This window comes from Astatotilapia calliptera, chromosome 11 (genome assembly GCF_964374335.1).
Source record: "Astatotilapia calliptera chromosome 11, fAstCal68.1, whole genome shotgun sequence".
Classification (NCBI taxonomy): Eukaryota; Metazoa; Chordata; class Actinopteri; order Cichliformes; family Cichlidae; genus Astatotilapia; species Astatotilapia calliptera.
The window spans coordinates 25,021,637-25,039,302 of record NC_137432.1 but is presented as its reverse complement, the minus strand read 5'-3'; the positions used below and the strand labels follow the sequence as shown (position 1 = coordinate 25,039,302).

General features: G+C 45.7%; 1 protein-coding gene across 8 annotated transcripts; it reads right to left on the bottom strand.

The window, feature by feature from the left end:
• Window positions 1-1,523: 1,523 nt before the first annotated feature.
• atn1 (atrophin 1) lies at window positions 1,524-15,083 on the bottom strand. Of its 8 annotated transcripts, none has more exons than XR_013912273.1 (10): window positions 14,820-15,083; window positions 12,916-13,050; window positions 12,346-12,447; window positions 11,799-11,918; window positions 8,770-11,618; window positions 8,417-8,633; window positions 6,781-8,281; window positions 5,023-5,209; window positions 4,698-4,878; window positions 1,524-2,260 (listed from the first exon to the last, which is right to left on the bottom strand). XR_013912273.1 is itself a non-coding variant. In XM_080308382.1 (10 exons), exons 2-10 carry the CDS (start codon window positions 12,940-12,942, stop codon window positions 2,227-2,229), a joined length of 5,205 nt encoding a protein of 1,734 aa, XP_080164508.1. In that variant the 5' UTR covers window positions 12,943-13,050; window positions 14,820-15,083; the 3' UTR covers window positions 1,524-2,226. The 8 variants fall into 8 exon arrangements, 5 of the variants coding, with proteins under 5 accessions (XP_080164508.1, XP_026040995.2, XP_026040996.2 ...); XR_013912272.1 differs by having other exon boundaries at window positions 5,029-5,209; XR_013912271.1 differs by having other exon boundaries at window positions 5,053-5,209.
• Window positions 15,084-17,666: the final 2,583 nt, after the last annotated feature.

The window sequence follows — 17,666 nt, the reverse complement described above, 5'->3', positions numbered from 1 at the left end:
AAAGTCACTACATAGATGTAGTCACGGTGACTACATCTATGTTTTATACTGTCTAAGGACATTACCCATTGGTTTGAAACATCAACCTTAGCCATTTAGCTGACGCCATGTTGCTTCTTGGGGGCCAGTATGTGGACAAAACGTTTGAGTGCTAAGCTGTCAGTTGTTTATCAAACTGTATCAGATGCAGATACCTACTAATTACTTATTAGCAGGTATCTAAATACACTAAGAAAACTTTACTCACCTGACTTCTTGCCAGCGGTCTGGCTGCCCTCCTCTGACCTCTGGGTGAAAATGCCCTGTTGATGCCAAAGAGCGGCTACAATTTTCTCATTGTGTTAGAAAATCTCAATAGATTTGCATTTTCTGAAATTCTCATGCACCAGCAGCCACACCACGCACAAAGTCATTGAAATCACCTTTCTTCCTCATTCTGATGCTCAGTTTGAACTTCAGCAGGTTGTCTTGACCATGTTTAGAAGCCCAAATCCTCTGAGCTGCTGCCACATGATCAGCTGATTAGATATTTGCAGTAACAAGCAGTAAAATAATATTTCTTTGTTTTCTGTCCACTTATAAAAAGAGGCAAATGCCAGCCACATAGAATCCCTCAAACAACCTCATATGTCTTTCATCTATACCTTTCCCTACGTCCTCATCCATCTTGGGAAAGGACTGATGAAGTGCTAATAATAACCCCCAGATGCGATGTCACCGGGGGGGAAATCAGGTTTGTCCTGCTAGAAATCACTTTACATTACACTGACACACTTATTCAAGGTGACTTTAAATGGCCCACAACCTACATACCAACTCAACAGAATGGCCTGTACAATATATATATTTCATCATAAGGCCATCAGTCAGTGCCACAACAGTACGAGGAGCTTTTATTGCACAAAAGGGAGGCAGATTTGAGGCCTCTGAGGATCCACGTTAGACAGAGCACATCAGTAAAAATATTAAAGGCTGCGATAACGTGAAGTTTGTTTGAGCAGCTCCGTGCGCCAGCAGAGAGTCTGCCTGACGTAAAAAGGACGTATTCACTGATCCGTATCCGTTTTGAAGGAGATTCCTCTGGCAGGACGCGGTGAGAACACACACAGCCCCCAGCCTTCAGCAGTGTCCGTAAATCACACTCTCACAGCTCCTCCTTTCTTTTCATTTCTGTCTTTATATCTTTTTTTTTCTCCCTACTCTTCATTTTTACAGTGCAGTAAGGAATGCTCACTCTACAGGGTGGCTGGTGTTCACTGGAGCGACTCAACTCCCATGTCTCACACTCATCCCATGTGTCTCCTATTAGCCACACTCACCAAGAGAGGGAGGGAGTGAGCGATGAAGAGAAAGAAGGGGAGCAAGAAAGAGAGAGGGGGGGGCATATCAAGAATTTGATATGCTTTGTGCATGAGTGACTTGTATAAAACAAAGACAGGGGAAATACTCTGAATGTAAGAGCTGGAGCAGAGGTGGGGTTTGAGGGGGGGCACAGTGCACACACACACGAGCACTCGAGAAACTAGCAAAAAAAAAAGATTATAATTTATTTCCAGATTTTTTTGCCTTCCTTTGCATCTTGTTTCACAAGTTAAATTGAACGTAAAAAATAAAAACTGACTGCCATACCATGAAAATGTAAAAAAATAATACAAATAATATGTGCTGTATATATAATTATATCATTATCAACAAACGGACAACATTAATCATTATAACAATGCTATTGATCGTAAACATAACAGAACACTAAAATGCTGGTCTCATGCATATTGAACGCCCCTCAGATACAAAGGAGGGGGTAATTACTAAAAATAGAACCAAAAGTTCCACCAGTTCAGAATAAGCGCCTATAGCTACATGCAATGACATAAAAGGGACTCATGTACACATTCCTTCTGGCATCAAGTATTTTACATATACTGTACTTCACTATTGCTGCCCCCGTCTAATATACTGTACAGAGCACAATACAAAACAACATTATGCAGGAAAGCGCTGGAGTCTGGTGCCGTTCGCGGGGACTCTGTGCAAGGTTTTCACGCCCTCCTCCCTCTTTTGTTAATCCTTCAAAATCTTCTCGTTTCCTTCTGCGATTTCCCTGTCCACGAGTCCGACCTCTGTTCGGAGTCTTCAGTGCTTTTTTTGTTTCGCTGTATGTGTTCTCTTCTTGCGCACACTCTCCCTTGGTTTTTCTCCATGCTGCTGTTTGTTGGTGCCCCTCCCTCACAGGGTCTTGTCGCTCTCTTTCTTCAGGTGACTAAAAAGTGAGAGGAGGAATCGAATGAGTGCATTAACCTAAGGTATTGGACGGAGGTTTGATTTCATCTCGGCACAAGTGTGTCGGAAAACGCTTCAAAGACTCGTCCCCGTGATTAAAACTTCCTTTCGGTCTTCATCTACAAAAATAACATCAGTGATGTTTGTAGAGTCAGCCTGATCAAGTCTTGTTTAGAGGCAGATCAAAATGTAGCATGCAGATTTCTGCTACTGAACACATCCAAACAACGTGTGAGGCCAAACGTCAGATTTAGGGACATTTTTACTGATTTTGGTCTTCCTATGCCCCAACACACAACCAACTACAGTGATGATCAAAAGAAAGTACACTCTCTTTAACTTCTAAGACTTTACATATCAAGACATTACTAAATTTGAGTAGGAAAACAACATGGCATATTAGGCCATATATTGTTCCAGAAATCTTGCGGTTTATCCAGGTGCAGCTTTGCAGCCAACTCTTCCAAACAAGCCATACTTGTTCTTTTTCTAATTGTGCTGTCGTGAACTTTAACATTTAACTTGCTCACTTTGGCCTATAGAGTCTGAGATGTTTTTTTTACGTTTCTCTGACTCTGGGGTGAATTTGTTGCACTTCAAATTGGCCTTATAACCCTTCCCAGACTAACAGACTAAGATCACTGCTCATTCTTTCCTTCTTGGCTTTGTGTTAACACAAACCTGAATGCTTCAAACCAGCAATCTGCTAAAACTTCTGCTTTTATTGACAGCCACACTCATTGATCGTCAATTAATCAAGTGAATTTGATTAGCAGTTCCAAGCTGCTACTTAACCGCTTTTGCTATGGAAGCCATAAGAAAGCTTCTGGTGAATTTTATTACGTCCTGATGTATCCTTTAAATTGAGGATGCAGTTTCTTTTTACCAGGACTGTGTATTAATGAATGCGACCAGGGAACAACAGATAAAAAACTAAATATAAATATAAAGAGAGAAATGCTAGTATATTCAGGAAGATTGCTTCCTGCATTCAGAATTTATTTGTTTAAGGTGATAAAATGCAAGACAGTCTCTTAAAAAATGAAGGATAAAAGAAACAGCTTTATTTTTATTGCAAACTGACATATGGAGTTAATTCTAATTGTTTTCCACCCATAGGAGTCTTCAAAGCTTGAACAGTACTTTGACAAAGCCTAGTCGTAGATTTAAAGATTCCTACCAGTGGAACAGACTAATAAGGGCTGGTGGCTCCACGGAAAATTATCAGCATTGTAACAGTTTTTAACCCGGTTTGTGTTCAGTAAATCAGAAATACCAAGAAAACCTGTAAAATTAAAATAAGGTAACACAGACTTTGCAGCATTTTGTTACCACCCAAAGGTCCTTTCTAAATCCAAAAAAAAAAAATGTAAAGGAATTTTAATCATTTCTTAAAAGATAGTACTCTGTAGTATTTTTTTCTGTTAATTTTAAATATACAGAAGATAAAGCTTAAAGGCTCAGCAATGGATTAGTCTGTAAAACAGTGCCTCAGTAACAGTAGTGGTCATTATATCAGAACATATTTATCAGCGCATATTTGGATGAATAAAAAGCTTCTGGCTTCCTATATGTTCAAAGACTCGGTTTCCATTTGTCTTATATGACAGCCACCCAGCTGTGTTCAGGGTCTGACTGTTGGTCAAGCCAAAAAAGGATACCACCACCCAAGGCAGTGCTGGGTGTCACACAGCACTGTAATTAAATTATATTTACCCGCAGTGAAGAAAAGTAGCACATTATTGTATTAAAGTCAGTAATCACACTTTCCCTAATCAACCCGATACTCATCGAACAATTATGTTCCATCTGTTTTTCAATTTTCTGCATCATTTTTTCCGATTTAAAAAAAAGTTAATCAACATTTGCTTTTCCTGCTCAGTTGTGCTACACAGTTCGTGTGGAAGGAGAAAACAGTATGTGGTCTATGAGGACTGGAGATAATGAGCTACTTTAATTTTACTTAAAGAACATGAACATGACGGTAAAGTGCAAAATGCACCCGGGCCAGGAACAACTATAAACTCCAGCTAACACAACATCACTTCACCAGCATCTATCAAAGAGACCAGGCTACAAAAAGCTAGCAGCCAAGAACTCAAAACCCACAATGTTGGTAAAATAGAGTGTATGCTGACCCCAAACCAAGCAGCCTGACCTTCATGAGGAAATGAAAACAGAGAAGGGCAGCCAGGCCTGTAGCATTGCTGTCGTACCTGATTCTACAGCTGAATCACTGTGACCTCAACATTTTCCTGTGAAGTGCATTTAAGGATGGTTTGTATTAATATTTGTCGTAATTAGGATAGAGCCTAAAGTTTATACTGTTAAGTGGTTATTGTGTTACAAATCATCTGAAAAAATTGAATAGTTAGAGTCAAACACTGGCAGCTGCAGTGGATGCACAGCCTCTGTACCTGTAATACTCATCCTGGGTGAGGGAGTGGTGGTGATGATGATGGATCCACTGCTGTTCCAGGGCCAGTCTCTGGATCTGCAGCTCTGCGCTCTGGGCCTGCTGCATGGCCTGGAGCTGATGGGCTGCAGACATAGGGCCGGTGAGGGAGGAAGGCTGGGGCAAGTCACGGAAAGGAGCACCTGTCACCAAAACAGAGAGGAAAGAGCAGCCGCAGCAGCAAGTGGGAAAGGGAGAAAGAAAAACAGGGATCATTCATCGCCGCCAGTGTCAAAATGTTTCTTCTTTAGCTTTCAACACGGTGTTTTTAGAGAAGAAAACTGAACTAGTACATGGACGAGGAGCCTTCTCCTCACCGAACAGCTGTTGGCGGAGCACCTCGCTGTCAGTGAGGGGGTGTGCCAGGATAGGGGTGCCTAGTGTGGCTCCTGGGTAAGGGAGGCGTGCCAATGGAGACCCCGATGCCAACGGGTCCATCAGGGGGTGAACCCCGCCCGCCGCTGGATGCCAGTGATGTAATAGGAAATACAGGAGATTATTGTTGCTGCATTATAGCGCTGTTTGTTAACACTTAAAAGCTTTAGATTAAGTCAGAGCAGCTGTCACTACTGATACTGTGACATTAGGCTCATTTATTCAATAAAGGGGTAAAAACGTGAACTTAAGAGCCTTACAAACATTGACAAGTACAAATAAAGTTTGATTTTCTTTAGAGTTCGTACTTTAGTAATAATATAATCTGTCGTATGACATTCTGGCACCGCCCATAAAGACTCATTAATATTGATTTAAATCCCCCCTTTAAGGTCATCTATATTCAAAAGCACTACCCCATGTGTCTGTGATAAGCTCTGGATCTCTTTTTATAGAATTGGGCAAGTTCACAAGGAGCCAAATCTGGCTAGATCTGGTGGTGGGCTGGTGGTGGTGTTGCCAAGAAAACAATATGTTTTCATTAAGCTGTGTACCTGCATACGATGTTACGCATAATCGAGGCTGTTTCAGCCAAATGTTTTCCCTCAGATGCCTCAGGATGTTACAACAGAATTCACCCACAGTAATTAATTCAAATGATCAGCATGCTCCTGGTTGCGCACCTTTGAGCTTCGACATAGCAGGTTTTCCCACTGAAAACAGCTGCTAGGTCTTCACGTTTTAGCCACAAACTCGGCTTTTAATCACTAGGGGCGATCCTCGACATGAAAGTCGGGTCGGTTTGACACAAAAGTAGATGTTTGCTCCTTGCAAAGGTTCGAGTTCACAGAGCACACAGTGCAAACGGTCAAATCAAGACTTCCTAGGAACTTTCCAACTATAGAAGCAGTGCTAGAGGCAGTTCACACAGAGACGACCTTAAAGAGGAGAATAGCCAAACTTGGTTATATATTTTGATTTCTTTTTATGAGAAAAGTCCTGAAACTTCATGATCACAGCCAGATATAAACTTGTCAGTGTGCATTCCAAATGTCAATATGTACAATTTGGATTTAAAGATGGGTGAGCTGCTCCTTGTTGTTCCCAAACAGAGATCTGAGTGCACAATCATCTCTTTACTTCTCTTGATAAAACAAATGTCTTTGAATAACAATGGTCAGATGTTTCAGAGAAAACTATGCAATCACAGAAAAGCTGTGTTCAGCGCTGAGCTAAACTAATACAAAAAGTAATTATACTGGAGTTAAAGGATAAGGCTTTTGTTTATCCAATGAGCAGAACCATCAGTGTGTTCGGTCAACACTTTTCAGCGCCGTGCCCATTTTAGATGTACTCGTACAATAAAGAGGGAAATCTTTTAAAATAGGTCACAAATATAATTTTTAGTTTTTCTTAAAAACGCGCATTTGTTCTGGGCTAGACACATTTACTGCAAGGGAAAAAACCCCAAAAAACTACCACCGGAAAACCTCTGGCTTTCTTCTTTATTGGTGTCTGTGCTTTACAGAACATCACCAGCTTTATCCTTTCCTGTAACAAGTTCTGTAAGATAAACTTTTGACTCCAGGAATTTTCTGAGCTACACGTCTGTGAAATCTGAAGATTGATGAGTTGGTATAGACAATTGCATAGTTAGTAGCAGTGGGTACCTGTGTCTTGCTGGTGCAGGTGAAGATGTGAGTGGATGTGTGAATGCTGGTGATGATGAGGCGTCACATTTAGCATCTGAAGACGCCCCAGATTCTCTCCTCCACCTCCTCCACCTGTACTGGCTCCACTTCCCCCTCCCCCTCCTCCGCTTCCTCCTCCTCCGCCTCCAACACTTCCTCCCCTTTCTCTCTCCCTCTCTCTTTCTCGCTCTCTGTCCCCAAAGGCCGGCAGAGCTGCTCTGTCCCTCTCCCTCTCCCGCTCTCTTTCTCCACTCCGTTCTCGCTCGTAAGAGGCAGGAGAGCGAGTGGGAGTGGGGTAGGTCTCAGGGGCAGCGGCCGGGGCAGGGGCTGGTGGCTGATGAGAGGACAGGGAGCCGAGAAAGGAAGAATGGGGGACAGGGTGGTGAAGTGAGGTAGCGTTGGAGGTCGGTGGGGCAGGTTGAGGAGGAGCCGGGGGAGGAGCGGCAGAGGCAGCTGGGGGAGCCGGGGGAGCAGATGAAGGGTGAGAGGGGAGTGTGGGTGGGAGCAGAGATGAAGGGGGTGGATTCAACAGGGACTGTGAAGCAGGAGGGTTGGGAGGTCGAGTTACAGGGGCCAGAGTTGGGTTCTGGAGGTGAGGTGGGCCAAGTGGAGCTGGTGGAGGCGGAGTGCCATAGATTGATACCTCATTACTGCCCGCTGCACTGCCTCCAAGGAGCAGAGAGTGTGCATGCGCATGGGCACTGGCGTGAGCATGTGAATGTGAATGAGCAAGAACTGCAGGATCAGGTATAGACCCTGGTGGGTAAACCCGCTCATCACTCTTAAACTCAAATCCTGGCTTTATCCGATCTCGGTGTGCAGCCATTGCATGAGGAAAGCCGACACCTCCCAATCCTGCACCCCCAATCCCTCCAGGTACTGGGCCCCCTGCCATTCCCGGGTGACCACCAACACCTGGACCACCTTCCAGGCTGCCACCATACAAAAATCCCAAGATGGCTGCTGCAGTAGCTGCATCAGTGGGCAAGTGGTGTGGGTGAGCTAAAGCATGATTCTGAAACTGAGGAAGAAAGAATGAGGGGTGGACGTGGGGATGACCATGATGAACTTGTGGGTGGTGTGCCGGGGCACGACTTGCCACCCCAAGTGGAGACATAGCGTGGGGGCGAGCATATTCACTCAGAGTTCTCAGCGCTGGGGTGTCAGGGCCTAAATATGGTCCTCCTAAACCTATTCCCAGGGCCCCCTGAGGGCCGCCAACCACTGCTGGTGACCCACCCATGGATGGTAAGAGGAGGGAGTGGGGGATAGAGTGGGAGAGAGTAGGGTGGAGATGGTGTGTCGGAGGAAGGTGAGCATGAGGATGTGAGTGATGATGTTGTGGATGAGGAGGAGGATGGGGGTTGCCCGAGGAACAAGCGGAAGAAGACGAAGGGTCGAGGATGATCGAGGTTGAGGAAGGAAAGAAGAGTGAGGAGCCCTGGCGACCTCCTCCAGCAGCGCTGGCATCCTTTTGCTGCTGAAGAGGAAATAGGAGAAGACAGTAAATCACATGTGCTTTGGTCTGCTTTACTCCCCTCCCATTAAACTGACCAATTTAAACGACATCAAATCCATTACATCTGACATGATTATCACCCTGAAATGTGCACACCTGTAGATGCCGATCGAGCTCCCTCTCACGCTCGCGCTCCCTCTCTCGTTCCCTTTCTTTCTCTCGCAGGTCTCGGGCTCTCTGCTCCACCTCCCTGCGGGCCCTTTCAATCATCTCATTCCTCTTCTTCCACAGTTTGGAGCCATCCAGGGGGACAAAGAGGACATCGCTGCGGGCGCAGGAGTTCCCACTGCCGCGGTCGAGGACCTTGTGAAACCTAGAGTCACGAGAGACACCGATGTAGTACATCATTATTACAATCATCAGGAGTCAGCAGCACCATCGTAACAATTATCGCTGCTGTTAATTACAGGGAGTGTACACATTTACAATCTCAATTAGGCTGACTTTACCGTGCTGACTGGCTGGCGTGGATAGGAATGTCTACAGGTTTTGGTTCAGGCGAGGGGCTTCTCATCACAGGTTGTGGGCTTTCACTTTCTTCCCTGTCTTCTATTGGTTCTTCCTTAATGACCGGTGTAGGAGGCGGGCCTGAATCCGAATGTCCGTCTCCACCAGGGAGCGAAGAACTGGAGGCAGGTGTGGAGATGCCATTGTTGTTGCTGCTGGCCGAGTTACTAAGGGGTGGAGGTCCCTTTGAGACATTCTGAGGTGAGAGTGACTGTGGATTGGTATTGCTGCTGTTGGGTGCGCTACTGTTGCTGCTGCTGCTGCTGCTGCTGGCCATAGTACTGCTGTTGTTTCCGTTAGAGTGGTAAGATCCACTGAAAGGAAGGTGGTTGTTCAAAGTGCTATGATAAGAGGAAGGGCGGCATCCAGGCGAACAGCTAGATGACACACCTGTCGCTGGAAGCGGCATGCTGGCTGCAGAGGAGGAGCCAGGGGGAAAAGATGAGAAAGCTCCCATCTGATTGGTAGATGGGCTGGGTAAAGGAGAAAGGGGTGTCGGAGGAGTCTGGGCAGAAGACTGGTAGTGTGGAGGACGTACATTGGGTGCCATTCCTGAGGGGGGTGGTTGGGTGTGGGAGGCTTGAGGTGGGGGTAGAGGGGGCTGAGGGGGTGGAGGGGGATAAGGAGCATTCAAAGGGTGTCCGTGATGGCTAGAAGAGGAGGAAGGAGAGAGTGCAGGGGGTTGACTTGGGCCTCCACGGTTTTGGTATAGAGAAGTGTCTCGCAGATTTGAGTCTCTCTCTCTGTCTCTAGGCCCAGATTGGTAGTGGGGATGAGGTGGGTGGGGGTGCTGCGTTCCCCCGGGCCCTGAATACTCTCGTCCCAGGTTAGGAGTTACTCCAGGGGAGTTTAGGTACTCCCGATTTGTACCAGTGGAAGGAGGTGCACCAGCAGGGAAGTCTTTTCCTCCGGTGGGTGGATACTCCCTGTGAAAGTGATCCGCCCCAGAGGAGGGCGTTTGTGCCTGGTCGATGGGAGGAGGTAAGTCCCGGTTCGATGAGTTTGGGGGATGTGGGTGGGGGTGTGGCGGCAGGGAAGGATGAGTAGTGTGACTGGGATTGTTTTGGGGAGATGCAGGTGGGTCACGGTTCAGCATGGGGGTGACAGGTAGCCCGCTGGTTGAACTTGGGGGGTTTCCCTGTGGGATGGAGTTGTTGTTAGGGTTACTGCTCCCCACAACGTCTCTCGTCTGGCCCCCAAACTCACCCCATCTGCTCCCATCTTTGTCTCTGGGATGCCCCCCACTGGCTCCACTGGGGCCAAAGTCTCTACTCTGGTTTTGGTTTGGCAGATTAAACTCCCTTCCTCCTTCACGCTCCCTTTCACGCTCCCTGTCTCTGAAAGCCGGAGCAAAGTCTCTTCTTTCTGGCCCCAAGTTAGGTCCATCTCTCCCAGAACCTTGGAATTCCCTGTTCTGACTGACTGACAGCGCTCCAAAGTCTCTGCCTTGGATGCTATTGGGCCCACCCATCCCACCACAAGGACTGTTACTATTTGCCCCGCTGCTATTGTTACTACTGTTGCCAATCGGAGCGGAGAACTCCCGGTTGATCTCCCTCCCCCCACACTCCCCCCTCACTCCCCTCTCCCTCTCTCCTGCACCCCCCCTCTCTCTGTCTCCTCCCCCTCCAGCATACCTGGGAAGGTACTCCCTGTGAGGGTGGGGGTGAGGGTGGGGGAGGTAAGAGGGGTGGGAAGAGGAGTGGCGAGAGGATGGAGGGTTGTAAACGGAGGGAAGTTGCTGCTGCTGAACTGGGGGCTGGTGCTGTGGTTGGTGTGGGTGGTGGTTGCCAGGGTAACGGGTGTAGCCCCAGCTAGCCTGGCAACCAGTTGCCGTGCCACCCTGCCAGCCGGTGGAGCTGTAGTGGTGAGGGTGGGAGGAGGGTTGGGTCTGAGGCTGAGACTGGGACTGAGGCTGGGGACCAGTCTGTGGCAACAGAGAAGGTGGAGTGGACTGAGACTTGTCCAGAAGTTTGTCTCCTTTTTCCATTTTGTCTCTTTCTGCCTTAACCTCAGTAGGCATGTTTTGTGCCCCAAGCTCCAAAGGCTTCAGGGCAGGTGGAGGAGGAAGTGGAGGGGGCAGGGAATGGGGAATGTTGGGGCTGTTATGGGAATAATCTCCTCCGGAGATAGTTGTCTTGGTCACGCACTGTGTGCTGGCTTTGCAAGTCATTCTGCTGCTTAGCGCAGCATCAACGCTGGTCGGTCCACTGTACTCAACTTTACACATCAGCTTAGAGTCCAGGGAGAAATATGACTTTCTCCCACTATTGCTGTCATTTGATGAATCTCCTGCTCCACGGAGAGAGGGAGTCAGTCCAGAGGAAGAGCAGGGAGTGGAGGGGGGCTTAAGAGATGGACAGTCCTCAATTCTTGCATCCACATCTCGCTTTTCTCCATCTCCACAGGGCTCCTCACCCCTCCCCTCCCGCAGCACTCTCCTATCCTCTCCTGTCACCTTCCCTGCGCCCCCCTCTTTACTTTTCTCCCGGTCTCCTTGCTTTGGTGAATCGGGGCCATCAGAGTCAGAGTCCAGGCTGCCCAAAGGGGAAGCGGAAAGACTTGGGGATGAGGAACGATTGTCCTGGTCTATATCTCTCCCGCTGCTCAGACTGCTACTGCTATTGGCCAGGCTCCCTACAACTGAACTCCTGCTGCCCTGAGATTGGCCATCTTCATTGTCACTCTCACGGGATTGGCTGGCAACTGAGGTTGGAGGTGGGACAGTGGAAGGAGCTGAGCTGTCAGTCGAGTGTGTTGATGTTGGAGGAATTGGAGTAGGGGCTGAATCCTAACAAGAAAAGATGATTTGAGGGTGAGGTAAAAAGTTAAACTGTAATATCTGCTATCTACATGATGGCAGAAAATAATAATATATATCTATTTGAGGCGTCCCCTTTTAGGTGATTCATTTAAATCAAAGCTTTGTATTAGGTCTTTATATAACAAGTTGATGAAATGTAACACAAACCTGAACTTTCTGCCTCTTTGGAGGAGACACAAGTTCCTCCCCCTCACTCTCTGATGAATCATGCCCTTGTGATCTGCGACTGAAGCGATTTCCAGCCAATTCCTCACCAGCACCTCTTTGCTAAAACAACACAAGACTTTTAATTCTGTAGTGACGCTTTTGAATCCCTAATAGGCCTAGGTCTGTTTTTAGAACAAAGCTTCGCTTGCATGCACTCACGCTCTCTCACACATACACACACACACACGCGCACACACACACACACACACACACACACACACACACACACACACACAAGAGTGTCAAACATGAAACATCAAAGATTTCAAAGTGCTACGGTGTAAAACACAGACTCTAACAATTCTGACACTGCTAGGGGTACATCTATGGCAATCACAGGGATGACTCATTCACTGACAACACATTCACACACAAAAATTCAAGAAACACAGGAAGGCCTTTATTGTTCATTATGTACACGTACACGTTAATATATGGCCCAAACAGTGACAGGAGAAAGGAGATAATAAGATAGGCGGGGTCTAACCGTCTGTCTGTCGTTGCGTTCAGGGCGAGAGGGGCTGGGGTGCGGGCGTCTGCCCCTTCTTTCCTCACTTGCCCCCCGCCGTCGCCCACTGCGCATGGGCATCTGCGAAGCAAAGTGCAGCGAAAGAAGGAAATGTGGCATGTGGGGAAAGTGTTAAAACTGGACAATTATACAGGAACATCGCAGTATGCACGGAGAAATAAAGAAGTGATTGTAGCAAACACAGAGTTAAATCAGGCTGAAGGGAAGTCAACCTCGTTCAATCCAAGGTGGAATTTAACAAGGACGACAAGATGTAGTGAATAAAAGAGGAGGAAATAGAGAGGAGGAACAGGAGGATACAGGGAAGAAGGGAGGGAGGTAAAAGAAAAAAATCAAATTTACATGTGGAATCTGTTTTTTAGACGGCCTTTCGCAACCAAATAAATAATTTATATCTCAGTTACACTGGCCATTTTGAAATTTGATCACATATTGAACTAATTATAATGTGGAAGCAGTAATCAAGAGTTAGGCAGGTACACAATCGCTGACATCATCATGGAAAGCAGACATAGGCCTTATGCATACCGATTCTTTGTGTGTCCTTGTTTTCATTATTTCTTCTTTACAACGTCCATTTTACAACACAAGCCATTGCAGGGACTGAACTGGTTCCAGCTGCTTACTGACTGGGCTGTACTACACGACGAGAGCTACCAAAACCTGTGAAGAAGCATAAACAAAAACATGGAAAACCTAATGAGAACACAAGGCTTTGAGTAACATGAGTTCATGAAATGATGGCAAGATTTGGTATCATCATTGAGCGCAGGGTTCAGGAATTTGTGACATTGTTGAAAACATCTGAGTTTACAACTGCAAAAGCCCAGTTACCACATTTAAATTCCCAGCATGCTTCACACTGTATCAGCACAACTGCTTTCCACTGGACTCAAAACAGCCTCTGCACCCTTGTTTTCACCACAGCAGCCCAAAACCTTAACAGCACAATAGGTTAACCCACCCTGACTGATAATACATGCAGAGCAGAAAAGGTGCTGATTGGTAGACTTCACTTCGGATCGCAGTCTGCAGAAGAACTCCAGCAAAACATCTTGGGAATATGCGGCCACACCCCCCCTCCTCCCTCCTTCCACCTTCACAACAACAGCCCGAACCCACAGACACTTGTGGTTAACCCACATGACCTGGTTATGGCCAGCAGAATCACATGCTTATTTATCCAGCCAAGCCAACCATTAGGGAAAACACACACTATCAAGATCTTTTATCCATTTGATCGACAACATAGCCAGACTACTTCGCAGGGGCCCGACTAATCCATCCATTCATGTACCACTATGATGAAAAAATGGCTCATGTATATTGAATGAGGATATAAATAGTGCACACCGCTGGATGAAAAGAAAGAAAAAAAGAGTAGTTAGCAGAGCTGTGGCGTGGAGTCTGTAAATACGCTTGTATGTGTGTTTATTTAAAGCAAGTAAAGCCCGTAGCAGCCTCACTACACATGGCTATGCATTAATTAGTGCATGCTGCAGTGACTGATTCAGTTTTATGAGTAAAATCTTCATCACTGTACACACTCTCCACACATATTTAGAGGCGATGCAGTGCGTGCTGTGTGCATGTACAGTCCCCTTATTCACACACACACAACGAAGTTCATGACACTGAAGTAGAAGCATTCAGAGCCTGCCTGGTGGGTTTCTGTACACACACACACACACACACACACACACACACACACACACACACACACACACACACACACAATGCATCTCAGTTACAGGTGGCAGCTACTGGCCTGTCTGTGGTCCACTGGCAAGTCCTCAGTTGTGGTCGGAAAACAACTGCATTTACACCACAAGTTCCCCTCCTAACGCACATGCACACACATGCATGCACACAGCACGTATATTATCAACAAATTGGCCACTGCATGTGATGCAAAGCAGCAGCATGCAGTTGCTCTGCTTACATCACCAGCGAGCGGGGCACTGCAACGACTCTTTCTTCTTTCTTGCTGCTAATGTTATTGATACACATGCAGAGGAGACCGGCCAAAGCTGCTCTATGGTCTGCCTTCACAGACCATCCACGACGGGGGGAAGAGACGTGTTCAGCAGCACATACATGTTCCCCAGTCAGAATGGATGCCTGTGCAGTGCTGTTTCCAGACGCTCCACATATCTTCCTTTTTAAAAAAAAAAAAAAAAAAAAAAAAGGAAAGATGATATGGAATGGCGAATCATGGCATTTCGCACCGGCTCTCCCTTTTCCTCGCTGGAATGTGGGTGCGCGTCGTGCGCTCAGTTCACATTAATTCACCGGGACATAATTTAGCCATAACGCAGGATGATCATTAATGCACAAAGAAGGGGAGAAAAAATGGGAGGGAGAGCACAAGCGTGGCCAGCAGGAATAGCTCCAAACACACAAGTATAAGCATCCATTTTCCTTCTCCTTACCTATAATATCCAGCGATGCGTGCTCCCACTCCTCTCACTCTCTCTTTTCCTTTCTCTCCCTGTTTTGTCGTTTTATGTTGCACGCTGACACGTACACCTCAGAGCCCGGTCGTCTGTCAACAGAGACTCGTGCTGGCTCATATTGCAACGGGCTCCGATCATAACAATAATGCAGAGGAAATCTCTTGCTATTCGTTGTAGGAAAAATACAGGGGTGCCAACTGAAGACTGTACAAATTGATGCGTACCCTCGCCTCTTCCCCACCCCCTTTCGCCCCCTTTTCTCTTTTGCCCCCCACCCCTCTCCCACCCTACCTACTCCCCCCTCTTCCTCTAAGACGACTTGCACTTTTTTTTTAATGCCCCTCTCTTCTGTTCTTACAGTCACAAATTTTTTCAGCGGAGGGGTGAGCCAGAGAGAGGGATGCACGTTGGGTGAGAGAAAGGGAGAGAGGAGAGGGCGTGATTTGCATAAGGAGAGAGAGAGAGAGAAGAGGGGAGGGGGAGGCTGGCGAAGGAGAAGGAGGAGGGAGAAGGAGGGAGTAGTGAGGCAGGGAGAAGGAGGAAGAGAGGCGCAGAGAGAGGGCCAAAACTCTGAAGAGGGAGGGGATCAAGAGGGAGGGTCTCTATGTCTCTGTTGCCTAGTCCCTCCAGAGTCACCTTTACTGTATGGAAAGGCTCGCAGTGAATAACTGTGGTTTTATCTGGCAGTGAAACAGAAAGAGGAGGAGAAGAAAAACAACGAGAACAAATACTGTTTGTTCTCAGAGGTTCTGCTGAAGGTGGACTAAAGAGAAAACAGGAAACTGGGCATTTTAATGTCAGTGTGTGCGAGTTAACAAAGAAGGCTCGTGCGAATTAATTAGGCAATTAATAAACGATCAATTAAATCTCTGTCGTGTTGTGTGTCCGCCAGGCTGTCCAGCAGCTCCTGTCTGTCTGGGGAAAGCTTGCAGCGGTGTGTCCAGTCAAGCGGCTCTGCAGACCTCCTCCTCCTCTTCCCCTCTCCGCTCCCGTCCCTCTCTCTCCCCTTCACTCAGCCCCCTGTCCCGTCTCCTATTGTGTGGTAACTATGGAAACCCGGCCGGAGACTGTGCGCGGTGCGCCTGCGCAGCTCCAGCGTTCCTTCATCATCATCACTAGCAACCGGGGCGAGACAGGAACCGAGCCCCGCTCGCGCTCCCTCTGCTGCCCGGCGCGTGCAGCTGATACCTGACCTGCAGTCACACCTGTGCAGCTGTCAGAGCCAGGTGTGAAGCTATGTAACCAATTTAAACTAATTTAATAATTACATGTTCTGTATTTCAATTTATTTTTGTTCCTTATAGAAGACCCACATTGACTTAGATAAAGTGAAGGTGCACACACTCAAACTGCATGAATGTGGCAGATTATTTTACAATATTCTGCTTTATTTTTGCTATTTTACTTTGTAAAGCCACTTTACTGCATTATATTCCGCTTTTAAGACAAGACATGCTTTATTTCTCCCTAACCTGCAACAAAACTGAAATAGGCAGGCTAAATTTATAAAGCAATGTATAAATTGATAAATCAATAAAAAAAATACAAAACGACAAAACACGGTAAAAACTAAAAGGAGTAGACAAGTTTAATTGTAATACAGTTCCAATTGTAATCATTTAAAATCCAAATAAAATCCAACAAAAATTAAAATAGTACAATGTAAACAAGTGTTACATAGTAATACTACAATTATTGTTATTAAATAAAAGCTGAGTATATAACAATAAAATGGCTTCATTCAGTGAAATATCTCAAATTCAGTAAACAAACTAAAACATAATTAAAATAGCTTACATGATGTTTTATTGTATTTCATTTACATTTTATCCTGTTGAACTCAAATTCCACACACTTCATTATTAACCTCATTTATTTCAATTTATTTTATTTTATTTGGTTTATTTCTTTTGAGTATACTTAAAAGAAAAAAAAAGAGCTTATTGAGATTGTTCCTTCATATGTCATTGAGAAATATATTAATTCTACTGTATTAAAGTGTTAAGCTGGTACATCTAATGTATATCTTAGGGTATTACGGGCCGTGTGTTGGAGGGGTTGTTTAGTTTTCCTATTACGATGTTTTTTTCTAAGTGGTCTGCACATTTATTATACCTTTATCAAAAGATTGGTATATTAATAGACTACTTTACATAATTTACACGTTTATTAGCCCACGCTTCAACTGTCTCCACTCCTACATCCACTTTACATTAATCTATCCACTATATGTATAGCTGTCTTTGTGTGTGTACTGTCTCTTCTCCTAATATAAACTTCTTTGTATTAGATTATATAAAGTCATTACCTTCTGTGATACTTGCTGCAATAACATTGTTTAAAACAGTTTCTAAAGACTATTTTTTATGCAGTATAAAAGATTAATAATATTAAAATGAAAAAAAGCTGCTGCACTGCTGCCTGTGGATGTAACATTTGAGCCACTTTTCACTCGGCAACAGGTCTTTTTAAATATTCCCAATAATACCTGTGCTTTTCCTGTAGTATCAAAATGATCTGCTATGACACAGACTGTTGACGAAAACAGCAGGTGTTTGCCTCTGACAGCTGGTTATATTTAACGATGCGATTCTAATGAATTTCTGTGCATCACAGAAGTCTGTTTAAGTCGCAATGTGTAAAGAAGTCAAGACAGCTACACAACTTTAACATTTTTTGTTGTTGTGCATGAACTGTGAAACCAAACTGTCAAACTGGAGAGACTCTTTGACCCAAACACACACAGATTAAATTAATTAAAGTTGCTTTAACTTAAAAGACAAACGCTGCGCAATGACGGCAGGATAGAGCATGAAAAAAAGA

Excerpts from the sequence above, each read along its gene's own strand:
- atn1 (XM_080308382.1), bottom strand. The coding sequence starts at position 12,942 with ATGAAAACAAGGACACACAAAGAATCG. Across the intron at positions 11,619-11,798 it reads CAAAGAGGCAGAAAGTTCAG|GATTCAGCCCCTACTCCAAT; the intron begins GTTTGTGTTACA and ends TTTTCTTGTTAG. Across the intron at positions 8,282-8,416 it reads AGCTCGATCGGCATCTACAG|CAGCAAAAGGATGCCAGCGC; the intron begins GTGTGCACATTT and ends TTTCCTCTTCAG.